Source organism: Urocampus carinirostris, chromosome 14 (genome assembly GCF_059441175.1).
Source record: "Urocampus carinirostris isolate Australia breed hairy pipefish chromosome 14, RoL_Ucar_1.0, whole genome shotgun sequence".
Classification (NCBI taxonomy): domain Eukaryota; kingdom Metazoa; phylum Chordata; class Actinopteri; order Syngnathiformes; family Syngnathidae; genus Urocampus; species Urocampus carinirostris.
In genome coordinates, this window is record NC_142362.1 from 39,722,404 (window position 1) to 39,748,416 (window position 26,013).

Below are 26,013 nucleotides of genomic sequence, written 5' to 3' on the forward strand. Positions count from 1 at the left end.
TGAAGGTGCCTAAACTGGGTTAAAAATTGTACTCTTTGTTTAAAAAGCACTTAACTCCTAAGGCATGTCGAACACACATATTCACACACATGAACACACACACACACGCACCGACACATACACACAAAAGCACAGAGCTTCAGTTCCAATTTGCTACTTCTATTTGTGCTTAACTGTATAAATGGACATTGTTGATATATTTTTTTACTCTAACCGACACTCTTGGTTTAATGATGCAGTTCAATTGTGATCAGTTTCCATTAGAGAAGCATGGACTTGATTTCTTTATGATCTTTCCTAGTGATGAGAACCTTTAGCCTCATAAAGCACTTTCATTATGCAACATCATCTGACACAGGATGGGATACATTGAAATACCTTTCAAGTAGCATGAACAGAGAAAATGGTTATAAGAGATCAAAGAATTAGGAAAAACTGTGCCATCCACATAAATAGAAAAACTGTCGGCATTGATGTATGTGCGTAGCAGTGTGTGAGAGTGTTTGTGGTTGTAACGATGTTTGGATAATATTTAGAGGAAAAAACGTATACACAATTTAGCAGCTGATAACTCACTTATCTATTTTCAAGTGATGCCAGCAAACCCTTACTTGAAAAAAAGGACATTTATTATAAAATTATACTGCGAGTACAATAAAGAAGTAGAAGTTCAAACACAATTTAGGGGAGAGTTTATAAAAAAAAAAACACCTACAAGCGTTACCATCACCTCAATTTGATATATGTTTGATGGAACTATTCGGGACGTCCATAAGAATTGTACCTGAAGACAGCGTACATCGACAATGCCCAGAAAATGTTTTAAGAAATTATTTGCAGCAAGCGTTAAGCGTGTGAATTAAGCTTGGTATTACCATCTTCATTAAAAAGGTTTCATGATGCGATGGACAAATGATTTTGAAATGACTCCCTCACAACTAGCTTGCCACAAAGACTCTCTTGGACATCGTTGAATCATTTCCAAAAATATTTTATTCTGTTGTGGGGCTTGTCGAAGTACGTGGCCTTCTCTGCCCTTTTTATGGACAACCTGAACATGTCCATCAGCTTGAAATTTATATTTATTCAAGTGATAGTAATTTGGTTGATAGGTCTTTGTTAAACTACCTACTAAATGTTTACTCCCAGTAACCATCCATCCATCCATTATCTGCACCGCTTATCCTCAGTAGGGTCACGGGGGTGCTGGAGCCCATCCCAGCCCTCTTTGGGCAGTGGGCAGGGGACACCCTGAACTGGTTGCCAGCCAGTCGCAGGGCACACAGGGACAGACAATTCACTCACTCATTCACACCTAGGGACAATTTGGACCAGCCAATTAACCTGACATGCATGTTTTTGGAATGTGGGAGGAAACCGGAGCGCCCGGAGGAAACCCACGCAAGCACGGGGAGAACATGCAAACTCCGCACAGGGAGGTTGGTAGCTGGATTTGAACCCATGACCTCAGAACTGTGCCACACACGCGCTAACCACCGCACCGCCGTGCTGCCCACTCCCAGTAACATTTTGCAATAAATTCCCTTCCTTCAAAGTCAAGTCTGCCTCCCATTAGTCGGCTCAATGGGTTCAGTCTATAAAGTAAGAATAAATAATGGTCAGTTGCTAAAATGATTTTTGGAACACCCTGTTCTAATTGGTCCAGAATGTTCCAGATCGAATGGGTGCAAAACCTTTACCATTACCACAAATAGTGGGGAATTCAAGTCAGGGAAGATCAAGGGAAGGCAGCCACTAGGTCAGTTCATAGTCAAGCCCACAACCCTAAATGATGAGGTAAACAACCCCCCTCCCCCTTTCGTTCCAAACAATATTTCACAGCTGCCTGTCCTTCCCATCACAGCTAATGAAAACTAATACTTTCTAACTAACTTTCCAACCTCTCTGACCTCGCAATAATGATCCAGAACACGTAAGCCGAAAACAGAAAAGGGAAAAATGTTGAGCAAAAATCCTCTAAACTCCCCAGAAAGCTGTAGAACGTATCAGCACCGGCAGCAGCAGCAGCTATTCATCAAGCTTCTGCTAATTGTAGTCAAAGTTCTTTTCATTCTCACGTTGACAACCAAGTATTTCCAACACAAATTTTAGAGGAGAGGAGTTGGCAGAATCAGAGTAAGCAGGTAATGGAGTTTGTTTGCAGGCATGGCGGCCGTGTCAGCTGAAACCATGGCCCTGCCCCTCGATACCCTGGGAGTGATCCAATATGTCTCATGTTTTCAAAAGTTCTTTTTTAGACTTTGTAATAGATGTTAGCAGGACTCTGCGGTGGCATCTCTTGGACTATGTAGACTGGGTGTCCGTAATCGCCACTGACTTTCTCGTAGTGGGGGCAAAAGACGCTGTCAGCAGTCCTGAGTGGGATGATGATGTCGCTGGGCTCTGAGCCGTTATTGTTCCCCCCACTGCTTCGCTTGGGTGTGGCCAGAGTGCTCAGAGACAAGGTGGCTGCATGCTGTGGCGAGTTTTTGCGGTGATGCCGCCGGTACTTGAGCAGCAGCAGCACCAGTATGATGATGATGACGATAAAGATGACACTGCCTGAGGCAATACTGACGAAGATGGCCACCCCAGAGCCGATGATATTGGATGACTTCCCACCTGTGTTGTTTGCATCACTTTCTCTAGAAGCAGCACCTGGCAGACACATTAAGAGAAGAGTATCAATAACAAAATAACCATGTTTTGTGGTCGTCTGTTATTTATAACAGTATATAGCAGGGGTCGGGGACCTTTTTGACCCAAAGAGCCATAAAAGCAAAAAATGTTTTAAAACAAATTGAGAGAGCCACATCATATATTTTCAGACAAAATTGAAAAAAACTGTCAAACACGCTCTCTAGACAAAAGCTAATTCTTCAGCACATTTTATTTCACTGTATGTCATTTGAGGATTTAATCAAATGTATGAAATGATAATAATGCCAAATCCTGTGTCCCAAATCAATGTAAATATGCCATTTACAATTTGCCTTCCACCTTAAGAGTGTCGAGGCACTGTTTCCGTGAAATTTGTCCTTAGTAACGGTTTTAAAACAATGTGCATGCAAAGTTCTTTAGTAAAAATATCACAAATGACTGCAAACGATAAGCATATCGTCATATTCACTTTGGGTGTAGACTGCATGAGCGAGAGAGAGAGAAAGAAGTGTCCACCAGTATCCCTCACCCAATCAAAGTCGTTTGCCACCCTTTTTATTTATCAGTTGAAAGGGTTTCTTATCAAACTTCTGCATTAAGTTGCTTCGGCTTCATATGGACCAAATGGAAAATGGAAATGCCGGTCTACATGTGACTCCGAGAGCCAAGAAGTCTGCAGGCTCGAGAGCGTTCTGAATCCGGGCCCCAGTGTTATGGAACGCCCTGCCTCCGGAGATAAGGTCTGCAACCTCAACGGAAGTTTTTAAATCGAGGCTTAAGACACACTTTTATTCCAAAGCTTATGATTGATGCCCACCTCATATACTGTATTGTCTTATTCCGACTGCCTGCCTGGCTGATACGAAGGAGAAGGACGATTTGAGATGAGTCAGCGGACCAGCGTCTGATCTGAAGCATGTCAACCCCTGCATTTACAAGCCGGCAGAGATTGGAAGCTGCGTCGTGGCCATTATAGACTTTCTGGACTAGTTTACAGCCTGGGGGCGTCGTTGGTGTCATGCTTTTTCCGGACATCTTCAACATCTTACCTAATGTTTACTATTCTGTGCACAGTAATGTTAATGGTAATTCACCCTGGTCAATCCTGGAAGGGGGATTACCACGTGTGAGGTCCTTTCTCAAGGTTTCTCTTTTTTCCTCACACTGAGGTTTTTGAGTTGTTCCTTGCCCGCATGCGGGTTTAGGATCAGGTAATTGTGCAATTTTGTAATTGTAATCCTGTGCAGTCCTTAGAGACATTTTTGTGATTAAGGGCTGTAAAAATAAATGTGACTTGACTTGACCTGACCAAAATCGGGATGAAATCACTTGACTTTGGAACGCCACAGAGAGATGTGCAATAGTTACATTTTATTTCGGAGCCATATGTACTCATGAAAAGAGCCATATATGGCTCCCGAGCCATAGGTTTCCTACCCCTGGCATATAGGGTCTATACACCTCATTCATGGCCGAATTTAAGCATTTTAGGGACTTTCAAAGCCAATTTTCCAAATTTTCCAGTACCATTAAAAAAGGAAATCATGTGCTGATCAAAATAATGGGAGCCCCAACCTTATCTTGGTTTAAAACCCTAACTTGCAGCCCAAACCTTAGCTCCTAACCCTCGCCCTAAACTTTAACCTAGCTGTAACTCTTGCCCTAACCCATTTGCAAACTGTAACCCTAGAGCTTAACCTATTTTGGAACCCTACATTCAGTTTAGAACCCTAACATTGAGCTCAAATTTTATTTGATAGCCCTACACCTAACCCTAGCGGTAACTTTAACCCTAACCCGGTTTCAAACGCAACCCTAGGTCTAAACATATTTTGAAACTCATCATTCAGTTTAGAACACTAATAACCCTGTAAACCCTGTAACTTGTAACTACCCACCCCTGGTTCGAGTCTATATTCATGAATACCAGATTGTTTGGATACTTTTTTACTCAGTTATCATTTTCAGAGGATTTCAAATGGTAGTTGAGTAACTCACCTGGCTTTTCAAGCACTTCATTGGTTTTGTATGGGTCCTTGCTGTCTGGATGCTTAGGAGAGTAGGGAAACCTAGTAGGCTTGTTTTTTGATGAAATGGGGTCTGTGGGATCTGAAATGACACAATACCATTCAGATTCTCAAGTGTGCAGTGTTCAATTATTCATCAGTGTTTCTGGTATAAGCAAAAGGCGGAAAATAAAATCTTAAATACATTCATGTATGTTCACAATAATGAGAAGAAATACTGTTGTTGATGCATTTAAAAACCATTTAGGTTTGTATTCTGTTATGGTTTGGTCCCTGCAGCCGCTCTTTAGCCCAAAATATGTCGGCTTTACTCCATCAATCAATCCCCTTCTTTTTTCTTCTCCCTAGGTGTTTCGAATTTGACAGCCACCTCTGCTATAAATATATCGGGCACCCACCTCACTAAACGCAGTGTTCATTTTACCTCTGAAAAGTGATGCGTCCCGGGGACTCGCATGCTCAAAAATCTATGGGTCCCAACAGAGATCTATGGGTCCCCAAAATTTAGTGTTATCGAGGTTGAAATTGTAAATCAGCGACAAACATGTAATATAAATCTATATATTCATTCCGTTTTAATCATCACAGTTTATTGGTAATACAAATCAGTTATCTCTTCAAGATTTTTCAGTTCACAACAATATTGTAAATTATACAAAATAATATTGCTGAAATAATTACATAAATCTATACTTTCATTCAGTTTTAATCATCACAGTCAATTGGATGTCGTATCCGGTTATACTTGCCTCTCTCTTCCTGCAGCAACAGAATTTCCATAGCTAATTTGTGGCTTTCATTGTCGTTGTGCCGATCCAATGTGCTTTTCTGAAAGTTCGTATTGCAAAATGATTTATGCAGTCCCGTTTTTTTTGTCACGCCGGGTACACGCATCACAGAACATGTAGCCTCCATTATCATCCTCCTCATAGCATAACCAGGAATATAATTTAGTCCATTTTGGCAGAAAAGTCCTTTTTTTGCTAGGAGTATTCTTTTATTTTCTTTCGTCGAATCGTTCGCTTCAACGCACGTGTTTTCCTTGCCTTCGCGATCTTCTGAAGAATTTCTCCACTGTTTTTTCGTGCCGGAATTATTGCCGTTGTTATCACTTTCTGCATCATGTTTCGACTTATTACTGTCACTGAAGAAATTACCAATTTTGTGTTGATTTTCACCTTAACTCGACGACAAGCACCACAACAATGACGTAATCTCGAAGCAACAAGATCTCGTTGGCCGAGATCGGCCTGCAGACGAAAACTCGAACCGTGAGACCGAAACATCAATGGCGGATCTGCCTGACGAAAAGTTTGGAGTGCCGTAAATCTTTGTTAAAAAAAATTATCGGGTAATAATGACAATTTTGTGTCAAAAAAGTTGCGTCCCGGGGACGCACATTGATTCGACACTATGAGTCCCCAGCAAAAATGATGCGTCTAGGACGCAGAGACGCGGGCAAACCAGAACACTGCTAAACGTTTTGATTCCTGAAGACTAACTCATTAAAACAGTAAGTTTCGCCTCCCACTACCTCCTCCTTGAATCCCCCCCACGTTCCAGTTTCTCCACTCCAAGACCTGCCACTCCAAACCTCTCTTTAAATGTGTTTTTAAGTCTCCTTTTATGGATACTCTTCACCCCAAGATCTCTCTCAAGTTCTTGCTTCTCGTTCCAAGACCTCCCACTCAAAATCTCCACCTCTGCTATCCACCTCCTTCTCACCAGTAAAGTTGTTGGTTGTTGCTGTGTAACTAAATGGCCCCCTAGTGGGGTTACACCAAATCCTTTGTGTCCAACGTTTGGGTATGTTCAACACTTCTTGACACTTTAGGTTGAATTTCATATTCTATGACATATACTGTTTGTGTTACTCAGTGTGTTGCCAGCTTGGAAGGCTTAATTATAGTGGCCTACGAGGCCAGGCACAAGTGTGTTGCCCATAAGGCAATCATTTTTCCTTATGATAGATGGATACTTTATTCATCCCTCAAGGGAAATTCACATTTCCAGCAGTATCCTTATGTTAAAAAATAAAATAAGGTATTTAGAATACAACAAAACACAATATAACATGTATAATAAAAAGCACTTAAATATTGTCAAAAAATTAGACACTGTTATAAAAATAAAGCAAAATATGAAGTCAAAGAGCTCATGGCGGGCAGCACGGCGGCGCAGTGGTTAGCGCTTGTGCGGCACAGTTCATGTCATGGGAACCTGTTGTGGGTTCAAATCCAGCTCCAGACTTCCTGTGCGGAGTTTGTATGTTCTCCCCGTGCTTGCGTGGGTTTCCTCCGGGCACTCCGGTTTCCTCCCACGTTCCAAAAACATGCATTTCAGGTGAATTGGCCGGTCCAAATTGTCCCTAGGTGTGAATGAGCGAATGAGTTGTCTGTCCCTGTGTGCCCTGCGATTGGCTGGCAACCAGTTCAGGGTGTCCCCTGCCCACTGCCCGGAGATGGCTGGGATGGGCTCCAGCCCCCCCGCGACCCTAATGAGGATAAGCGGTACGGCTAATGAGATGAGATGAGATGAGCTCATGGCATGAGAGAGAAATAATCTCCTCAGTCTGTCCGTGGAGCAGAACAGCGACAGCAATCTATCACTGAAACTGCTCCTCTGCCTGGAGATGATGCTGTGTAGTGGATGTAGAGAATTGGCCATGATTGACAACAGCTTGTTCAGATCCCGTCTCTCAGCCACAAGAGGCTAAGGCTGTCCAGCTCTGTGCCCACAACAGAGCCCGCCTTCCTCACCAGGTTATTCAGACGTGAGGCATCCTTCTTCTTAGTGGTGCCTGCCCAACACACTGCCGCGTAGAAAAACGGCACTCGCCACAACAGTTTGATAGAACATCTGCAGGAGCGCTTTGCAGATGTTGAAGGATGCCAGCCTTCTGAGAAAGTAGAGTCGGCTTTGTCCTTTCCTGCGCAGAGCTTCTGTGTTGGCAGTCCAGTACAGCATATTGTCCAGCATCACACCAAGGTATTTGTAGGTCTGGACAAACACGTTTTCCTTTGATGTTTACAGGTTACGGGTGAGGTGTAGGCCACCATTTCCCTGGTCTTGGTGGTGTTTAGGTGAAAGGGGTCAGCGTCGGTCCATGAGACAAAGTCCTTGATGAATTTCCTGTAATCCTCCTCTTGCCCATTCCTGATAAATCCTACGATAGCAGTGTCGTCAGCAAACTTCTGCACGTGGCAGGATTCAGAGTTGTACTGAAAGTCGGACCTATACAGGGTGAACAGGACCGGAGAGAGCACGGTGCCCTACGGTGCTCTCGTGCTGCTGACCACAGTGTCAGATGAACAACCCCCCCTGTCTCACTTTCTGGGGTCTGCCTGTCAGTTGGTCCGTAATCCATGCCACAAGTTGTGAGCATACTCCAATCGCTGTCAGTTTACCAATGAGTAGCAGAGTCTGTATGCTGTTCAAGGCACTGGAGAAGTCTAAAAAAGTAATCCCCCCAGCAGCGCTGCCCCTGTCCAGGTGAGAGAGGGATCGGTGTATCATGTAAACTATAGCGTCCGCCACTCCCACGTTCTCCTGGTAGGCAAATTGCAGAGTGTCGATGGCATGGCGGCCTTGTGGCCTCATCACATGTGATATCAGGGTGACAGGCCTGAAGTGGTTGAGCTCCTCAGGTCGCGGTTTCTTTGGAACTGTTATGATGCTGGGTGACCCTCCCTCGTTCCAGGCTCAGGTTGAAGATGGGCTGTAGAGGGTCTCCCAGCTCCAACACACAGGCCTTCAGCAGTTGTGGGGATACGCCGTCTGGATAAGTTGCCTTACTGGGTCGCAGCCTCCTCAGCTCACCAAACACCTGGGCTGCAGTGATCTTGAGTGGGGGGAGTATGTGCTGGTGTCTAGAATGGGAAGGGGAGCTAGACGGGGAGCTACAATACTCCAGGGTGAGAGCGCGTGGGGGAGGTCAAACCTGTTAAAAAAGTTGTTCAGCTGGTTAACTCTCCCTACATCTCCTTCCATAGTCGCACCCTGCCAAGTGCTGCAGCCGGTGATAGTCTTCATCCCTTTCCACACCTTCTTTATGCGGTAGTTCCTGTAGCTTCTTCTGAAACTTCCTCCTGTACTGCTCCTTCACCTCCCAGAGCTGGACTCTGAGCTCCTTTTGCATTCGCTTTAGCTCCTGCTGATTGCCGTCTTTAAAGGCCCTCTTCTTCTGGCACAGAAGGCTCTTGATGTCATTCGTGATCCAGGGCTTGTTGTTGGCACAACAGTGTCCATACAGAAGTTGATGTAGTCAGCAGTGCACTTTGCAGCATCCTCAATGTCCCCACTGTTGAACCCTACTGTAGATCCCAGTCCGTGGATCCAAAGCAGTCTCTCAGAGCCTGCCCTGCCCCAGCAGACCACTTCCTGAATGAGTGTGTGGTTGTTTCTAGCCTCAACACGTTTGGTGTGTAGTGAGGCTGAAGCAGAATGAGGTTATGGTCTGCTTTCCCCAATGCAGTCACTGTATGCATCCTTAATATTTGCATACAGCGGCTCAAAAGTCCAATTACCCCTAGTGTTGCAGTCCACATACTGGAAGAAAGCAGGTAGTGTTGTTTCCAGTCACATGGTTAAAGTCCCCAGAGATTAACAGGATGGCCTATGTTTGTAGTTTAGCAACAGCGGCGTGGATGACATCACGCGCTACGTCGAGTTGCCGTCCGCTGGGATGTAAACAATGACAACAATGGCGTGTTCAAACTCTCTGGAGAAGTAATAGGGACGTAAGCTTACCGCCAAAAGTTCGATGTCCCTGCAGCAGATGGAAAACTTTGTGTTTACATGCTCAGGATCAACCCACCTGTACGTACATAGCGAGTCCACCTCCTCCCCGCTTCCCACAGGCTTTTGTGTCTCTGTCTGCCCTAACTGTGCTGAAGCCGGGTAGCTCCATGTTAGCGTCTGGGATGCTAGACGTGAGACACCTTTCAGTAAAGCACAGCAAACTGCACTCCCTGCATGCTTTGATGTTTTTCACCAGCACAGCCAGTTTGTCGGTCTTATTTGGCAGTGAGTTTAATTTTCCCATAATTATGGACAGTCCTTAAGGCTTATATTGCCGCTAGCCGCTTAGCCTTTACTTTAGCGACAGCTCTGCAGCTACGATAGGCAGACATGGGACCAAGTCACACATGTGCAAGTCTCAAGTAAGTCTCAAGTCTTCACCTTCAAGTCCCAAGTAAGTCCCAAGTATTTTTTTCTTGGGCAAGTCAAGTCACAAGTCAAGTCCCGAGTCTTAGATTGCCAAGTCCAAGTCAAGTCACAAGTCATAAAAACAGCGACTCGAGTCGACTCGAGTCCAAGTCACTAAGTCTCAAGTCCCCATGTCTGACGATAGGCCCTCATCTTGTCAGTTAAATGGGGAATCACACCGGCATGGGAATTCTTCAGGGCAAGGAGTTGATTCTTCGTCCAAACGCATTTCTGTGCGTAAAAAAATCAATATCCATAGGATATAAAGTACTCCAAGGTAAAGTTGTCAAACGGGACAAAAACACAGATAGAAGCATAGAATAAATCACAAAACGAGCGAAATAACACAATGACACCGAGCTGCTGGACGGGCTGCCAATCGTGAAAACGCAACATACTACGTTTTAAACATAATACAAGGCTAAAAACTGATTCTAAATTCTGTGAGAACTGTTTTGTCTCAATCTTAGAGACTGCTGATAATTTGCTTTTTGTTTTAATTAGTTTAATTTATATTTTTTGTGTGTTTTTCACACGAATTGTTTTGTATTTAACTATTTTCATTTAACATCTGTAAATATTTTAATTCACATTTAATGTGTTTTTCAACGATCCCCTACAAAATGTATGAACTTACTAATTACTAAATAATTTGGTGCTGTCACGATTGCCCAGTGTCCTAACCTGGCCCCACTCGTTTGGCACCAGCTGCTGCTCGTTGCCTGATTAGCTCCCCTTCTATTTAAACTCAGTGCTCTCATTCACTCCTTCTCAGTCCGTCAACAAACCTCTGCACTTGCAAGACATGCATTTTGACTCTGTCCGGTATCCTGCTCGTGTATTCAGTATCTGGTATCGATCCCGTCTGTCCCGCCCTGTCCGGTGTCTTGCTCGTGTATCCAGTATTCAGTAATGATCCCGTCTGTCCCGTCCTGTATCTTGCTTTTGTATCCAGTATAAGGTATCGATCCCGTCTTCCCCATCCTGTCCGGTATCTGCTCGTGTATCCTGTATCTTGTTTCAAGCCCGTCTGTCCTGTCCAGTTTTGATCTCGTCTGCCCCCGACTTCCTGTTTTACCGCGGCTGACTTCTCTGTCTCACTTCTTCTGCGATTCGGCGATCGCTGGGGTTTACGTTCCCGCACATGAATTCCCCATTTCCGTAAAATAAAGCTTGTTGTGAAAGCGTTACGCGTTTGGGTCCTCCGTCTGTTCGGTTTCTGACAGGCGCACAATGTTTTATTATTTCTGGTAATATAAAGAACCGTTTGGGAGTCGAAAGCGCCAGCTATTCTCAGTGAGCTAAGCCAAAAAATAAGTTTTTCTAAATAGAGCTGTCCTTTTGGGTACTACCAGTAGGGGGCGGTGACACTCCACATAACAACGCCATAATGACAAGGCACCAGAGCAGGCTTGTTGGTTTTCATTCACTTTTCTTACTTCATTTAATGTGCCGCATATAGAGTTGACTGCAAAGAAACATGGCGATGGCAACAATCTAAGCCTTTTCAAGCACTTCACTAAACATTGTCATGACCTTGATAACACAACATTAAAATTTAAGCATTTAACAAGGATTTCAAGCACCCCTACAAACCCTGTTTGCAAACATAGAACCATTAATGCGTTTCTACACCACGTCCCTGCACATTGGCTGAATCGTGCACAAAAATCCACATCAACCATAGTTTGTGTTTTGACAGGACATTTGAATCCTACTCACTTTGTCCCACTTTCATGATCATCTTCATAGACTTGGTTTGGCATACACCACCCTCCTGGTTGTCGATGCCTTCCATGGTGCCATTTGAAGTTGCTGTATCAAAAGAAAGATGGAAAAAGTTTAGTTAGAATGCTCATGTTTCTTTGTCCAATTAAAAACCTAAAATAAAATCAAACAATATCGCTAGATTTTTGTGTACAGTAAAACATCAACCCAGTATGGGATGGAAATCAGCACAGAAAACTCAAACCCTATGACTAACAACTCCTAAAGTATGACTAAAAACATCACCACCAACAAACTATCACTGAATTTAACACTTTAACGTTCCGACGGCCTTTGTTGATTAACAAAGGCGTGTCTTCACGATGTCACCAGTCACTGATGTACGTCATGCCACAAATCATGGAAAAGCCTAAACTCTTGGGATTTTAGATATGATATGCTGACCATTTCAAAATATATTCATCACAGCAACATCACGATCAGTCTGAAAAAATTACCCGAAAACTATAAAGCCGATAACGTGCTTTTGTAGTCAGCTGATTACAGAATTCCCCACAAATGTGGACTTGTTACATCCAGCACTGTCCATTGAATCTAACCGTGTAAAATATTTACTCCAAAACACACGATAATGCCAACAGTTTATTGGAGATGGAACCAATAAAGAGGTGCAAACAATTGTTGTCTGTTCAGCTAAAACAATCTCCAATACCTTAAGAAAACTATTAAATTATAACCAGAATGGCAAACGCTCAGCCAATGATCAGCCCCAGGCAATGTTCCCTCTAATTTTCCACAGGTCTGAGCGTTCACACAAAGTCGGTGAGCAACGCTTGAAACAACAGTGAGCAACCATAATCCCAAGTGTGGCAACTAAATCATTATCAAACATGTCCATAACTTGACATCAAGTTACATTTTGCTGAGTTTCTGGCAATGCAAAATTATTTTTCTCTTTTGAATAAATTGACTCTTGTACTATTGCAAAGGTTGTACGGCCTACAAACGTCGTTTGTTCTTACAGTTCTTTCACAAGATATCCATTTCTTTTTATTTCCTGATATATTTTGTCGCATAATATTAACATTTTTGGGGGCCTATCGGTTGTAAGATACAAAACTGTACTTAATCACATTTTTTAGTGGAAGTACAATGTTGGCAACAAGATTCACTTGATATAATTGGAAATTATTTGAATGCAACACAAACTTTTTCTTCTTTTTTTCGTGTTTTTTTCTACTTTTTTTAAATTCCTTTATAAAAAATCTCATTGTGTTTACTTTTTCCGAGCTGTTACTTTTTTCTTTTTGTTCTCTATTTACTTTTTTCCTACATTTCTTTCTTTTTTTTTCTGGCTTTTTCTTAAATTTTTCCTTCTTTTTTCTCTTCCTTTTGTTTCTTTTTTTCTCAGCTTTTCACTACTTTTTCATTTTGGTATTTTTTCTTTTTTGTTCTATTCCCCCCTTCCTTTAAGTCATTTTGTGCATAATTTTACATAATATTTGGTCATGTTGGGATTAAATAAGCAAAAACTACCTGAAGAGCCGTTTAGGACCCGAAAGAGCCGGTTCCTTTTAGTGAGCCGAGCTGAAGGAGCTGGTTCTCGACTATCTCTACTAACTTTACTCAACTTCGTTCCACTTCGACTCGACTTCAAAATATCACATTTAGGACACAACGTCAGGGGAACCCGTGTATTTTTACCTTCATGCACTGTAACTTTGACTTATGTCGCTTCTTAATTAGTAATTTTGAGCCCTCATTTTTGTGCGCTGGCTAGATTTTCTTGTGCGCTGAGAATGTGCGAGCAGTGCGCAATTGCGCACGCGCGCAGCTTAGAGGGAACACTGGCCCCAGGACAATCAAACACAGTCTGCAGTTAACTTTAGGTGCTGTGACAGAAGATATCTGTGTTAAGCAAATTTATTTTCAAGAATCACACAAAATCCCTCTGTTAGAAAAAGGCACGTGCAGAAGAGGTTACAATTTCACCAAAGACTACATCAACTGGGCTTAATAAAAATGAAGAAACATTTTGTGGACTAATGTAAGTAAAATTGTCCTTTTTGGATGCAGGGGACACAGACCGTGTGTGAAACGACCCCCAATTCAAACGTCAGTACATATTGAAGAGTGTAGCATCGTGGTATCATTGTCTAGGCATGTTTTGCCTACTCTGGTGTAGGGCACATTTATCGCATACCAGGGATCATAGATCAGTTTGTGTATGTTAAGATACTTTAGGAGGTTATTTTGCCTTTTGCTGAAGAAGACATGCCCTTGAAATGGGTGATTCAACAAGACAATAACCCTGAACACAACAGTAGACGAGCAAAGTCTTGGTTCCAAACCGATTAAATAACTGCTATGGAGTGGCCAGCCTAATCCCCAGGTCTCAATCAAATTGAGAATTCAAATTGAGAATGCTGGTGGTGAAGCAAAACCAAGAATTTTTAATGATTTGTGGAATGTTTTTAAGCGATAACTTAGTAAAACAACAACTAAAAGGTGCCACAAGTTGGTTGACTATGCCACACAGTTGTGAATCAGTTTTATATATATATATAAACACTGTAGACAAGTCATGTTTATTTGTACAGCCCTTAATCACAAAGAGTCTCAAAGGACCACAGATTATTGCAAACCACAAACTATTATTGGTCATGCACCTTATTATTAGGATTGGTAAATCCCACATCATTTTGGAAAAACAAAATAGTTTTGAGTTTGTACAGTCAACGTTGCTATTTTTTTAACACACAATACTGGTCCTTGTTTGTTTTCTGATAATCGACTGCACCTACTGGTACCTTGTTTGGCATTTAACAAAAAAAAACATAATAAACCTGAAATATTTTGGGTAGTCACATTGCAATGCTATTATTTAAAACAGCAATGTGTAAATAAATATACAGTGCATCCGGAAAGTATTCACAGCGCTTCACTTTTTCCACATTTTGTTATGTTACAGCCTCATTCCAAATTGTATTAATTTAATCTCTTATCCTAAAATTCTACACGAAATACTCCATTATGACAATGTGAAAAAGTTTTTTTTTTTTTTTTACTTTTTTTGAATTTATTAAAAATAGAAAACTAAGAAATCACATTTACATAAGTATTCACAGCCTTTGCCATGAAGCTCAAACTTGAGCTCAGGTGCATCTTTTTTCCACTAATCATCCTTGAGATCTTTCTACAGTTTAATTGGAGTCCACCTGCAGTAAATTCAGTTGATTGGACATGATTTGGAAAGGCACACACCTGTCTATATAAGGTCCCACAGTTGAGTGTGCATGTCAGAGCACAAACACCAAGCATGAAGTCAAAAGAACTGTCTGTAGACCTGCCAGACAGGATTGTCTTGAGGCACAAATCTGGGAAAGGATACAGAAAAATTTCTGCTGCTTTGAAGGTCCCAATGAGCACAGTGGCCTCCATTATTCGTAAATGAAAGACATTTGGAACCACCAGGACTCTTCCTAGAGCTGGCCGGCCTTCTAAACTGAGCGATCGGGGAAGAAGGGCCTCAGTCAGGAAGGTGACCAAGAACCCGATGGTCACTCTGTCAGAGCTCCAGCGTTCCTCTGTGGAGAGAGGAGAGCCTTCCAGAAGGACAACCATCTCTGCAGCAATCCACCAATCAGGCCTGTATGGTAGAGTGGCCAGACGAAAGCCACTCCTTAGTAAAAGGAACATGGAAGCCCGTCTGGAATTTGCCAAAAAGCACCTGAATGACTCTCAGACCATGAGAAACAAAATTCTCTGGTCTGATGAGACAAAGATTGAACTCTTTGGTGTGAATGCCCGGCGCCATGTTTGGAGGAAACCAGGCCCCGCTCATCACCAGGCCAATACCATCCCTACAGTGAATTATGGTGGGGGCAGCATCATGCTGTGGGGATGTTTTTCAGCAGCAGGAACTGGCAGACTAGTCAGGATAGAAGGAAAAATGAATGCAGCAATATATAGAGATATCCTGGATGAAAACCTGCTCCAGAGCGCTCTTGGCCTCAGGCTGGGGCGAAGGTTCATTTTTCAGCAGGACAACGACCCAAAGCACACAGCCAAGATCTCAAAAGATTGGCTTCAGAACCACTCCGTGAATGTCTTGGAGAGGCCCAGCCAGAGTCCAGACTTGAATCCGATCGAACATCTCTGGAGAGATCTGAAAATGGCTGTGCACAAATGTCTCCCATCCAACCTGATTGAGCTTGAGACTTATTGCAAAGAAAAATGGGCGAAACTGCCTAAAGATAGGCGTGCTAAACTTGTGGGATCATATTCAAAAAGGATGTATTTGCTGCCAAAGGTGGATCACCAAAGTATTAAGCAAAGGCTGTGAATACTTATGTAAATGTGATTTCTTAGTTTCCTATTTTTAATAAATTCAAAAAAAGTTAAAAAAATACGTTTTCACATTGTCATAATGGAGTATTTTGTGTAGAATTTTGAGATAAGAGATTAAATTAATACAATTTGGAATGAGGCTGTAACATAACAAAATGTGGAAAAAGTGAAGCGCTGTGAATACTTTCCGGATGCACTGTATGTAACTAAGTGTTACAATATTAATTGTTCTGGGTTACTTTGTCTATGTTTGTGCTTATGCGACACGTGAAAATGTGAAATAATGAGGTAAGATAAAATGCTTATACATTTTTATTGAACTCATTCAATTTTAGACTGTTTTATTTCATTCTTCACTCGAACCTAGCGAATCATTTTCTGATTCACCGGGCTTCAAACATCACCGCTTACGTCAGGGGTGTCAAACTCATTTTAACTCGGGGGCCACACGATCGAACAAACATTCTGTTGGGGGCTGGACCAGTAGATTAAAGAGAAAGAAAAAGAGTGATAAAGAAATAAGAGAAAGAGGGGGGATAAAGAAAGAGAGAGAGGGGGAGAGCCTGAGAAACAAAAGAGATAAAAAGAGAAGTCATGAGAGAGGGGGAAAGAAAGGGGGAGGAAGAAAGAAATCTAAAAGAAATAGAAAGACAGAAGGAGAGAAAAGAGAAAAGAAAGCCCAAAGGGTAGGAAGAGAGAAAGAGAAAAGAGAGAAAAGGAAAAAAAGGAAATTAGAGCAAAATAAGTTAAAAAGACAGAGAGAGAAAGAGACAAAGAGCAACAAAGGAAGGGAAAAAGAGAGACACAGAGTGAAAGAGACAGAGAGTGGGAGAAAAGGAGTGGAAAGAGAGAGAGAGAGAGAAGAGAGAGAGAGAGAGAGAGAGAGAGAGAGAGAGAGAGAGAGAGAGAGAGATAAATAAATACAAGTGCAGTGTCTTTGTGAGAAGCACCATTCTTTAGCAACATCAAGTTGACATATTTCAACCTGCAGCTTGTTTTCATCTTGTGCTTCTCTGAGTGTTGTCTCGCGGGCCGGATTCAATCCCTTAGCGGGCCTGATCTGGCCCGCGGGCCGCCAGTTTGACACCTGTGGCTTACGTCATCAATCAACAAACAACTTGTCCCAAGGTTCATGATTTTTTTTTTTTAAGTACTCAGCACACGCTTCAGGGATTCGAAACCGAGAAACACATCACTAGCGATTAGTGTAAAGATTACAATTCTGCACAGGAAAATTAGGGAAGGAGAGAAGTACCAATACCAGGACAATAGTATTGATCTGATCCAAATGAGAAGTCGACCGATTATCGGGCGGGTCAATTATTGGCACCGGGAATTTGACGGATATCGGATCGGTATCTGCTTCATTTTATCATTTGATGAGCCGATTGTTAATCTCATGTAACTGGGACTATTGCGCCTACTTGTTCCCTCCTCTCTTCCTCTCTCCTCCTACCCACCCCGCACCTTCTGTTTGGATAAGCGACCGGGGCGGAGCCACTGAAGCAGCAGTGAGCGGCAGCTCAGCTAACTTGTTCCGATGTGCCTAGTTCCGCGAAAGAAAAGCGTGTTTGCGAGAGTGTGTAAAATGTGTATTTCACTTGTTTTAGAAAGGTTTGTTCAAGTGGAGACTCATAAATTATTTATCATAACTTTAGTTTGTCAATCAAATATGTCTGTTTGTGATTGAGAGAGAGCATTAAAAGCACGCTAAGGCTAAAGTGGAAGTGATGAGCTCTTATCAAAACTTTGGTTTGTCAATCTGGGTCTAAAGCAGGAGTGCCTAAACTTTGAAAATTTGCAAGCTTAAATTAAGTCATGTTGGTTGTATTGTATTTTATTTATTTAGGCTATTGTACAAGATTTTAAGGAACTATTTAAGTTTTATGCACCTTTATACAAGTTGCTGCTCAGCCCAATTTCATTTACTGCACTGTTTGTTTTTGGTTTAAGTGAAAATTTAGTCATGTTAGTTGTGTTAAAATTCTAATTTATTTTCTGAAAAGGTTCCAGAAAGCTAAATATGTTTTTGTGAATTTTAACAATTATTCTTAGTTTTTTTTATTACAGATTTCTTACGTCAACTTTTAAGCTTTTACTGCACCACCACTTTCACAGTCATCATCGTTATCATTGCTCTCTCCATACATTCTCAGCATATACTATGATAAGAGTATCTAATTATAATGACAATAATTCTCATTGGTGTTCATGGTGACAACTGACTGCTATGTGTGTGTGTGTGTTTTACGTCTTACAAGTATCTTTGCACCTGCTGCCTTAGGGGGTCCGCCGCTCAGGTGCAGGACCACCAGGTTTGAGGGACTTAGAGAAGAAGGCTGGAAGGGTGGGGGTGCGGAGAGTCAGGCCAGCTCAGTAAAATGGAGACTAAAAAGCTGCCGTGTCTTATTGTCTTGGCTCCATTCAGAGCACAGTGACCTGCGTTCTCTGCGTCTGCCTTGGACCCCTCCCTTACTTTAGTCCAAGATCTCTTCGCTCTCCTTCTATCAAAACTGCTGCCCGATCTAAGCGTTTTATATGGGAACCGTTGCCTTTTCAACTACGGTTATTTCCCCCTGAAGAAACGTTGATTTAGAATTAAATCAACAGAATCAGCTTCTCTTTGTCGGTTTACCCTTTTTTTGTTGGTCTCTCTGCTACTATTCGGATGTGTATTTCCGTTGCCCATGATGGGGACAGACACAAAACTTGTTTAACAAGGCCTTTACTCTCTCTTTGCTCGTGCGTCTCTCAAGAATTAGAAAAGGCATTAAGGACATTAGAAGTTCTACAACAGAGGTCGGAAAGATATGGCTCAGAGATAAATATATTGATGCATGCATCATCGATTATTGCACATGCCATGATTATTCTGATCTGCAAAGGGTTCGAACAAGTAGATATACAGTGAAGAAAATAAGTATTTGAACACCCTGCTATTTTGCTATTTCTCCCACTTAGAAATCATGAAGGGGTCTGAAATTTTTATCATAGGTACATGTCCACTGTCAGAGATATTCATTGTAAAGAAAATCCAGAAATACCAATGAATGATTTTTTTATAACAATTTATTTGTGGACACAGCTGCAAATAAATATTGAAACACCTGAGAGAATGAATGTTAATATTTGGAACAGTAGCCTTTGATTGCTATTTCAGAGGTCAAACGTCTTTCACCAGTTTGGCACACACTGCAGGAGGGATCTTGGTGCACTCCTCCACACAGATCTTCTCTGGATCAGTCATGTTTCTGGGCTCTCGCTGAGAAACACGGAATTTGAGCTCCCTCTAAAGATTTTCAAATGGGTTCAGGTCTGGAGACTGGTTGGGCCATGCTAGAACATGGATATACTTCTTACGGAAGCACTCCTTGGTTTTCCTGGCTGTGTGCTTCGATTCGTGGTCGTGCTGGAAGACCCAGCCATGACCCATCTTCAATGCTTTGACTGAGGAGAGGAGGTTTTTTGCCAAAATCTCACAATACACAGCCCCAGTCATGCTCTTATTAATGCAATGCACTCGTCCTGTCCTATATGCAGAAAAATACCCCCAAAGCATGATTCTACTACCCCCATGGTTCAGAGTAGGAATGGTGTTCTTTGGATAGTGCTCTTCATTCTTCTTCTTCCAAACACGCTTAGTGACTTGAACTTGAAAGAAACATCTCCTGAATGAAACTGGGACGCATCATCAGCGATGTTTCCTGAGTTCATTGAGTGTTTTGGGTCTTCTGGATAGTGCTCTTCATTCTTCTTCCTCCAAACCCACTTAGTGGAATTATGACCAAAAAGTTCTCTTTTGGTCCACAAATCTTTCTCCCATGACTCCTTTGTATCATCGAAATGGTCACATGCAAACTTAAGACGGGCCTTGACATGATTAAGCAGGGGAACCTGTTGTGCGATGCATGAGTTCAAATCATGTCGTCTTTGTGTATTACCTAAAGCAACCTTGGAAACGGTGGTCCCAGATCATTTCAGGTCATTGACCGACTCCTGTGTTGAAGTTCCGGGCTGATTCTTCACCTTTCTTAGAATCATTAAGACCCCACGACGTGATATCTTGCATGGGGCTCCACTCCGATTGAGATTGACCTTCATGTTTAGCTTTTTCAATTTTCTTATGATTGCTCCAACAGTGGACCTTTTTTCACCAAGCTGCTTGGCAATTGCTCTGTAGCCCTTTCCAGCCTTGTGGAGGTGTACAATTTTGTCTCTGATGTCTTTGAACAGCTCTTCAGTCTTCGCCATGTTACAAGTTAGTCTTAGTGATTGTATGGGGTTGACAGGTGTCTTTATGCAGCAAACGACCTCAAACAGGTGCATCTGATTCATGATGATACATGGAGTGCTGGTGGACTTCTAATGAGCAGATATTTCAGGGTCAGAATTCTAGATGATAGACAGGTGTTAAAATACTTATTTGCAGCTGTATTAAATACATTTTTTTTAAAATCATGTATTGTGATTCCTGGATTTTTCTTTTTAGTCTATCTATCTCACATTGGACATGCATGCACCTACAATGAAAATTTGAGAACCCTCCAAGATTTCTAACTGGGAAAAAATGGCAAAATAGCAGGGTGTTAAAATACTTTTTTTCACTCTAGGGCACAATTTTACGACAGTTTACAGTCAAGGTGCCACTCCAACAGATCCTGTTTTTGCTGCAAATTGGTAAATATTACTTTATATGAAAGCTCATTAAAAAAAATCTACGTTTATTGTCAAGACACTATAAGATGACAAGCCAGAAAACAAACTTTAACCTGAATCAAATGTTTGCCCAAAATCTTGAGCAAAGTACCTAGAAAATTTGATTGGGTGAGTCCATGAGGCTTTCACATCAGGCCCGCCAAACAAAAATTGTTAAAATACAATGACAATATATTTAATCAAAAATAAAGTTCAGCTAATAAGACATGGCCTTTGGGTGCTAACTTTGTCCCCTTTGTCACATTGTGTTGATAATTAAAATACTATAAAACAACCGTAAATTCCAGACTATAGAGCGCACCTGATTATAAGCCGCACTCACCATTTTTTGAGTGATTTTACACTTTTGTTCATACATGTGCTGCACCCATGTATAAGCCGCGGGCGCCCGCAGTAAAGCTTGAGACACAGTCACAATTTTAACTCAGGCCTGGCTGTAAGTTCCACAATTGTAACTTCATAGACAGTCAACAAATCTAGAACCACAATTCACATCACAAGTTAAAATGATACCCGTGATTAAGGTATGATGCAGACCTGTACAGTCGGGGTCCCGTTGAAAGTGATCCAAGGAAACAAAATGTATATTTCCAAAGTTAAGGGTGGGAAAAATATATATCAACTATTGTCCGCTGGGACAACAGACAGATCTACCAGTAACTCAGCTTTACCACATTTCCCATCAGCCCGCGCTTGCTCCGCTCTTTCTTTTTGATTCGTCCGTAGAACACATAACAGAATAAATCTCTAAAATAAATACATTACAGAAATATACAGTTGCAAATACATATTATACATGGTTACACATATTTACGAAGAAAGACGGTACACCGAGAGAGTTTTCAAAGCTTTAATAATAATAATAATATAACTTTCATCCCAAACCGTGCCTTTGAAAGGTACCAACACGCTAGTAGGATCGTGCTCGCAATGAATCTAGCATACCTGTGAGGAAAAGGCCTCCCGTGAATGTGACTTTCACGGTAGATCTTCATCAACTTCCTTCTCATAACTGTTGCCATCAAGGTCAGGTTCCTCAGTATCGGAACGTGTCTTAGCTTTACAGAAAATATGAGCGAAAACTTAGACATTGCACTTTTTCTTGGTGCACATCTTCTAATGGTCTTAATCTTACCTTTTAAACTCCTGCGCGGCTGGTGGCCGTTAGAAAAATTCCATAAACTAGCCGCTTCACTGAATAAGCCGCAGGGCTGAACATTTGGGAAAAAAGTAGCGGCTTATAGTCCGGAATTTACAGTAAATATCTAATTTGATGCTTAAAAACAGGGACCTAATATATTATTTTACTTTCATTCTGAAATGGAAAAAATATTTTAAAATGCTACAAAAATATTACTACAGTCATACTATACAGTAAGACCTCGCAGTTAATGGGGACCAAAACCACCCGCGATAAGTGAAAATCCGCGAAGTAGTGGCGCACCTTCAAAAAAAAATAATTGTTATTATTATTATTATTTTTTTAGACGGGGCAGCACGGCGGTGCAGTGGTTAGCGCATGTGCGGCACAGTTCTAAGGTCTTGGGAACCTCCTGTGTGGGTTCAAATCCAGCTACCAGACTTCCTGTGCGGAGTTTGTATGTTGTCCCCGTGCTTGCGTGGGTTTCCTCCGGGCACTCCGGTTTCCTCCCACATTCCAAAGACATGCATTTCAGGTGGATTGGCCGGTCCAAATTGTCCCTAGGTGTGAATGAGCGAGCGAGTTGTCTGTCCCTGTGTGCCCTGCGACTGGCTGGCAACCAGTTCAGGGTATCCCCTGCCCGCCGCCCGATGATTGCTGGAATGGGCTCCAGCACCCCTGCGACCCGACTGAGGATAAGCGGAGCAGCTAATGAGATGAGATGAGATGAGATTTTTTTAGACCCGGTTAATGGGGAGCAAAACCACCCGTAAAATGTGAAAATCTGCGAAGTAGCGACGCCCCTTCAAAAAGAAAAAAAAAAAGATTTTTTTTTAAAAATTATTATTCTTTTAGACCCCGTTAATGGGGAGCAAACCCACCCGCAAAAAGTGAAAATCTGCGAAGTAGCGACGCCCCTTCGAAAAAATAATAATATTTTTTTTAAATCTCATCTCATCTCATTATCTGCACCGCTTATCCTTATTAGGGTCACGGGGGGGCTGGAGCCCATCCCAGCCATCCCAGCTGTTTGCCAAATCACCAGTGAGAGGGGGCGCCCTAGCTCTCAGGGAGTCCAATGATCGTTGGAAAAAAAGGCCAGTCCTAAATTTGGTACCATCAAATATCAACTACCTAATAACTAATTGGAGCAATCACCTCCAAAGAGATTTCAAAGTCTACATTATCCAGTTGCTAAATAATATAATAAATAACTAAGCAGACTTATCTTTGAATTTCTGCAAATAATTTATAAGAAGGAAAAACATTTAGCATTAGATAGATTGAATTCTTTTTTAAATGCTTGGACACAGATTAAAACTTGAATATCTAAAAATAGATGCATTTGAGAATAGCGGAATCATTGGCACAATACGGCCATACTTCCCTTGGAACCTAGTATTGGTGGCCCTGAGGAAGATGAGTTTGAGACCCCTGCTCTCGACTAACATCCCGCCTGGATTGTCACATGTAAACAGACTCAAACACACGCACACAGACCCACATATAGACACACAAGAGTTATTGAAAAAAAATACTGTATTTTCACAAACATGGGGCGCACTGTGTGAAAAGGTAGTCTCGGTACCTGGTTATATTTCTGTATTCAACACGACATTGCTAGATACACTACGGTGCTAGCATCGATAAGCACTTCAGCTAACAATGCATTGCATGTGACGTCACACATCCTCTTACGCGCAAGCGGGATATTATGGCAATTAAGCAAGAGACACCTAAAAGTCAAAGAAGACTCATAGAAGTCCCATTTAACCAGTTAAACAACTTTTTTAACAGGTTTGACCACACCAACTCGTCCTCACCCCAGAATACTGCAGCCGCACAACACCCCCACCCCACCCTCTGGACACCAGCATGGACGAGGACATCCCCCCACTCAAGATAACTGCAGCCCAGGTGTGTCGAGAGCTGAGGAGGCTGCGAACCAGCAAGACAGCTGGTCCAGATGGAGTAGTCAAGTCACGTCAAGTCATTTTTATTTGTATAGCCCTTAATCACAAATAGTCTCAAAGGGCTTCACAAGTTAATACATATAAGAAGTTTAGGTTACCCGTATGCTATAGAGTAGAAGTGAGTTTTAAGCTTAGATTTAAACATTTCCACTGAGGTTGCAGATCGGATCTCAGGGGGAAGAGCATTCCACAACACCGGTGCCCGGATGGAGAACGCTCTCGAACCAGCGGAACACTTCTTGGCTCTTGGGATCACCAGGAGACCGGCGCTCTCGGAAAGAAGGCTTCGGGCCGGGACATAGGGGGATATCAGATCTGAAAGATATGAGGTGGAAAGTCCATGTATGATTTTGTATAGTAATAGGAGAACCTTAAAATCGCATCTTAGGCTAACAGGGAGCCAATGCAGGTTAGCCAAAATTGGGGTGATGTGATCGTACTTTTTTGTCCTCGTTAAAAGCCTCGCTGCAGCATTTTGTACCAGCTGAAGACTCATGAGTCTGGTCATCGGAAGACCGGAAAGTAGTGCATTACAGTAATCGAGACGGGAGGTAACAAACGCGTGAATTATGATTTCCGCATCCGACTGAGAAAGTATAGGACGAATTTTAGCCATGTTACGGAGATGGAAGAAAGCGGTTCTAGTAATTTTCTTCACATGTGTTTGAAAGGACAGATCGGGGTCGAAAATGACACCTAGATTTTTAAGTGAGTCGCTCTGTGTGATGTGGCAATTGTCTATGTTCACAGCGGTTTTAGAGAATAAGTCACGGGACTTAGATGGACCAATAACTAACATTTCAGTCTTTTCAGAGTTAAGAAGCAGGAAATTGAGTGACATCCACTCTTTTATCTCAGTGAGGCAGGCCTCCAAATTTTAGTTTAGTGTGGCAGATTCCTCCATCGGGAGATAGAGTTGAGTGTCATCTGCGTAGCAATGGAAACTGATATTATACTTGCGAATAATATCACCTAGTGGAAGCATATAAATGCTGAAAAGAAGGGCCAAGCACTGAACCCTGCGGAACCCCACAGGTAACACTAAATGGCTCAGATGTCAATTCGCCATATTTAACGCAGTGTGTTCTATCTGAGAGGTAGGATCTGAACCATAAGAGGACGTTTCCTGAGAGACCAATCCATTTTTTCCAACCGTTCTAGCAAGATACTGTGTCAAATGCAGCACTAAGGTCCAGCAGCAGCAAAAGTGATGATGCGCCAGAGTCCATTGGTTACCTTAATCAGAGCTGTCTCAACAGAGTGGTTAGCCCTGAATCCTGATTGCATTGATTCAAAGAGATTGTTCTCGGACATGAAATCATTCAGCTGCTGTGCCACTACTTTTTCAAGTATTTTAGAAAGAAACGGTAGGTTTGACACAGGTCTATAATTACATAAGTTTTCTGGATCAAGGTTGGGTCGTTTCAGTGTGGGTTTAATGACGGCAGACTTAAAAGCCGCTGGAACTACACCTGAGGAGAGTGATATGTTTAAAATATTTAGAACTGAAGGTGCAAGAACGCCAAAGAGACCTTAGTAAGTGAACCTGGAAGCGGGTCGAACTGGCAAGTCGTCGGTTTGGCCGTATTCAACATCTGTTTAAGATTATCGAGTGACAGTTCACTAAAAGGGACAAAATCTCTGGACAGCCACCATGTCGTGCATCTATAGATTTGAATGCTTTAGTATGTGTTGAATTAATACTGTCTTTAGCGATTTCTTCCTGTATGCTTTGGATCTTCTTAGTAAAGAAGGCCATTATGTCGTGGGCAGAATGAGTGGAGCTATCTGGGATAGTCTGTTGCCTTGTAAGCGATGCTACAGTGTCGAAAAGGACCTTGGGATTGTTCTTTTGTGACACAATCACCTTCGAAAGGTAGGCTGATTTTGCAGAGGCCAGGGCCGCTTTATACTTCAACAAACTATCACACCAGATTTGATGGAAAACTTCAAGCTTGGTAGCGCGCCATTTTCTTTCAGATTTCCTGCATTCTCGTTAAAGGGATCTAGTTTCATTATTAAACCAAGGTGTGCGTCTTTTAGGTCGTGATTTAAGCCGGATGGGCGCTACTGAATCCAGGGCACTAGCCAGGGTAGCATTGAATTCATTTATGAGTGATTCGATAGAGCCTATGTAGGAAGGAAAGGATGCAACTGCTCCTGGAAGAATATCGGAGAGCTCAGAAACTGTGCCCGTGCTTATATTGCG

General features: G+C 42.2%; 1 protein-coding gene across 1 annotated transcript in view; it reads right to left on the reverse strand.

Moving 5' to 3' along the window:
* Nucleotides 1-611: 611 nt before the first annotated feature.
* The window catches only part of efnb2a (ephrin-B2a), an 82,217-nt gene continuing 56,815 nt past the window's right edge, over nucleotides 612-26,013 (reverse strand). Inside the window, exons 3-5 of the mRNA XM_088352969.1 lie at nucleotides 11,619-11,711; nucleotides 4,660-4,770; nucleotides 612-2,658 (exon numbers count right to left, since the gene is read on the reverse strand). Coding sequence (XP_088209095.1) covers nucleotides 2,255-2,658; nucleotides 4,660-4,770; nucleotides 11,619-11,711 — 608 coding nt within the window. The 3' untranslated portion in view covers nucleotides 612-2,254. The remainder of the gene's footprint in view (nucleotides 2,659-4,659; nucleotides 4,771-11,618; nucleotides 11,712-26,013) is intronic.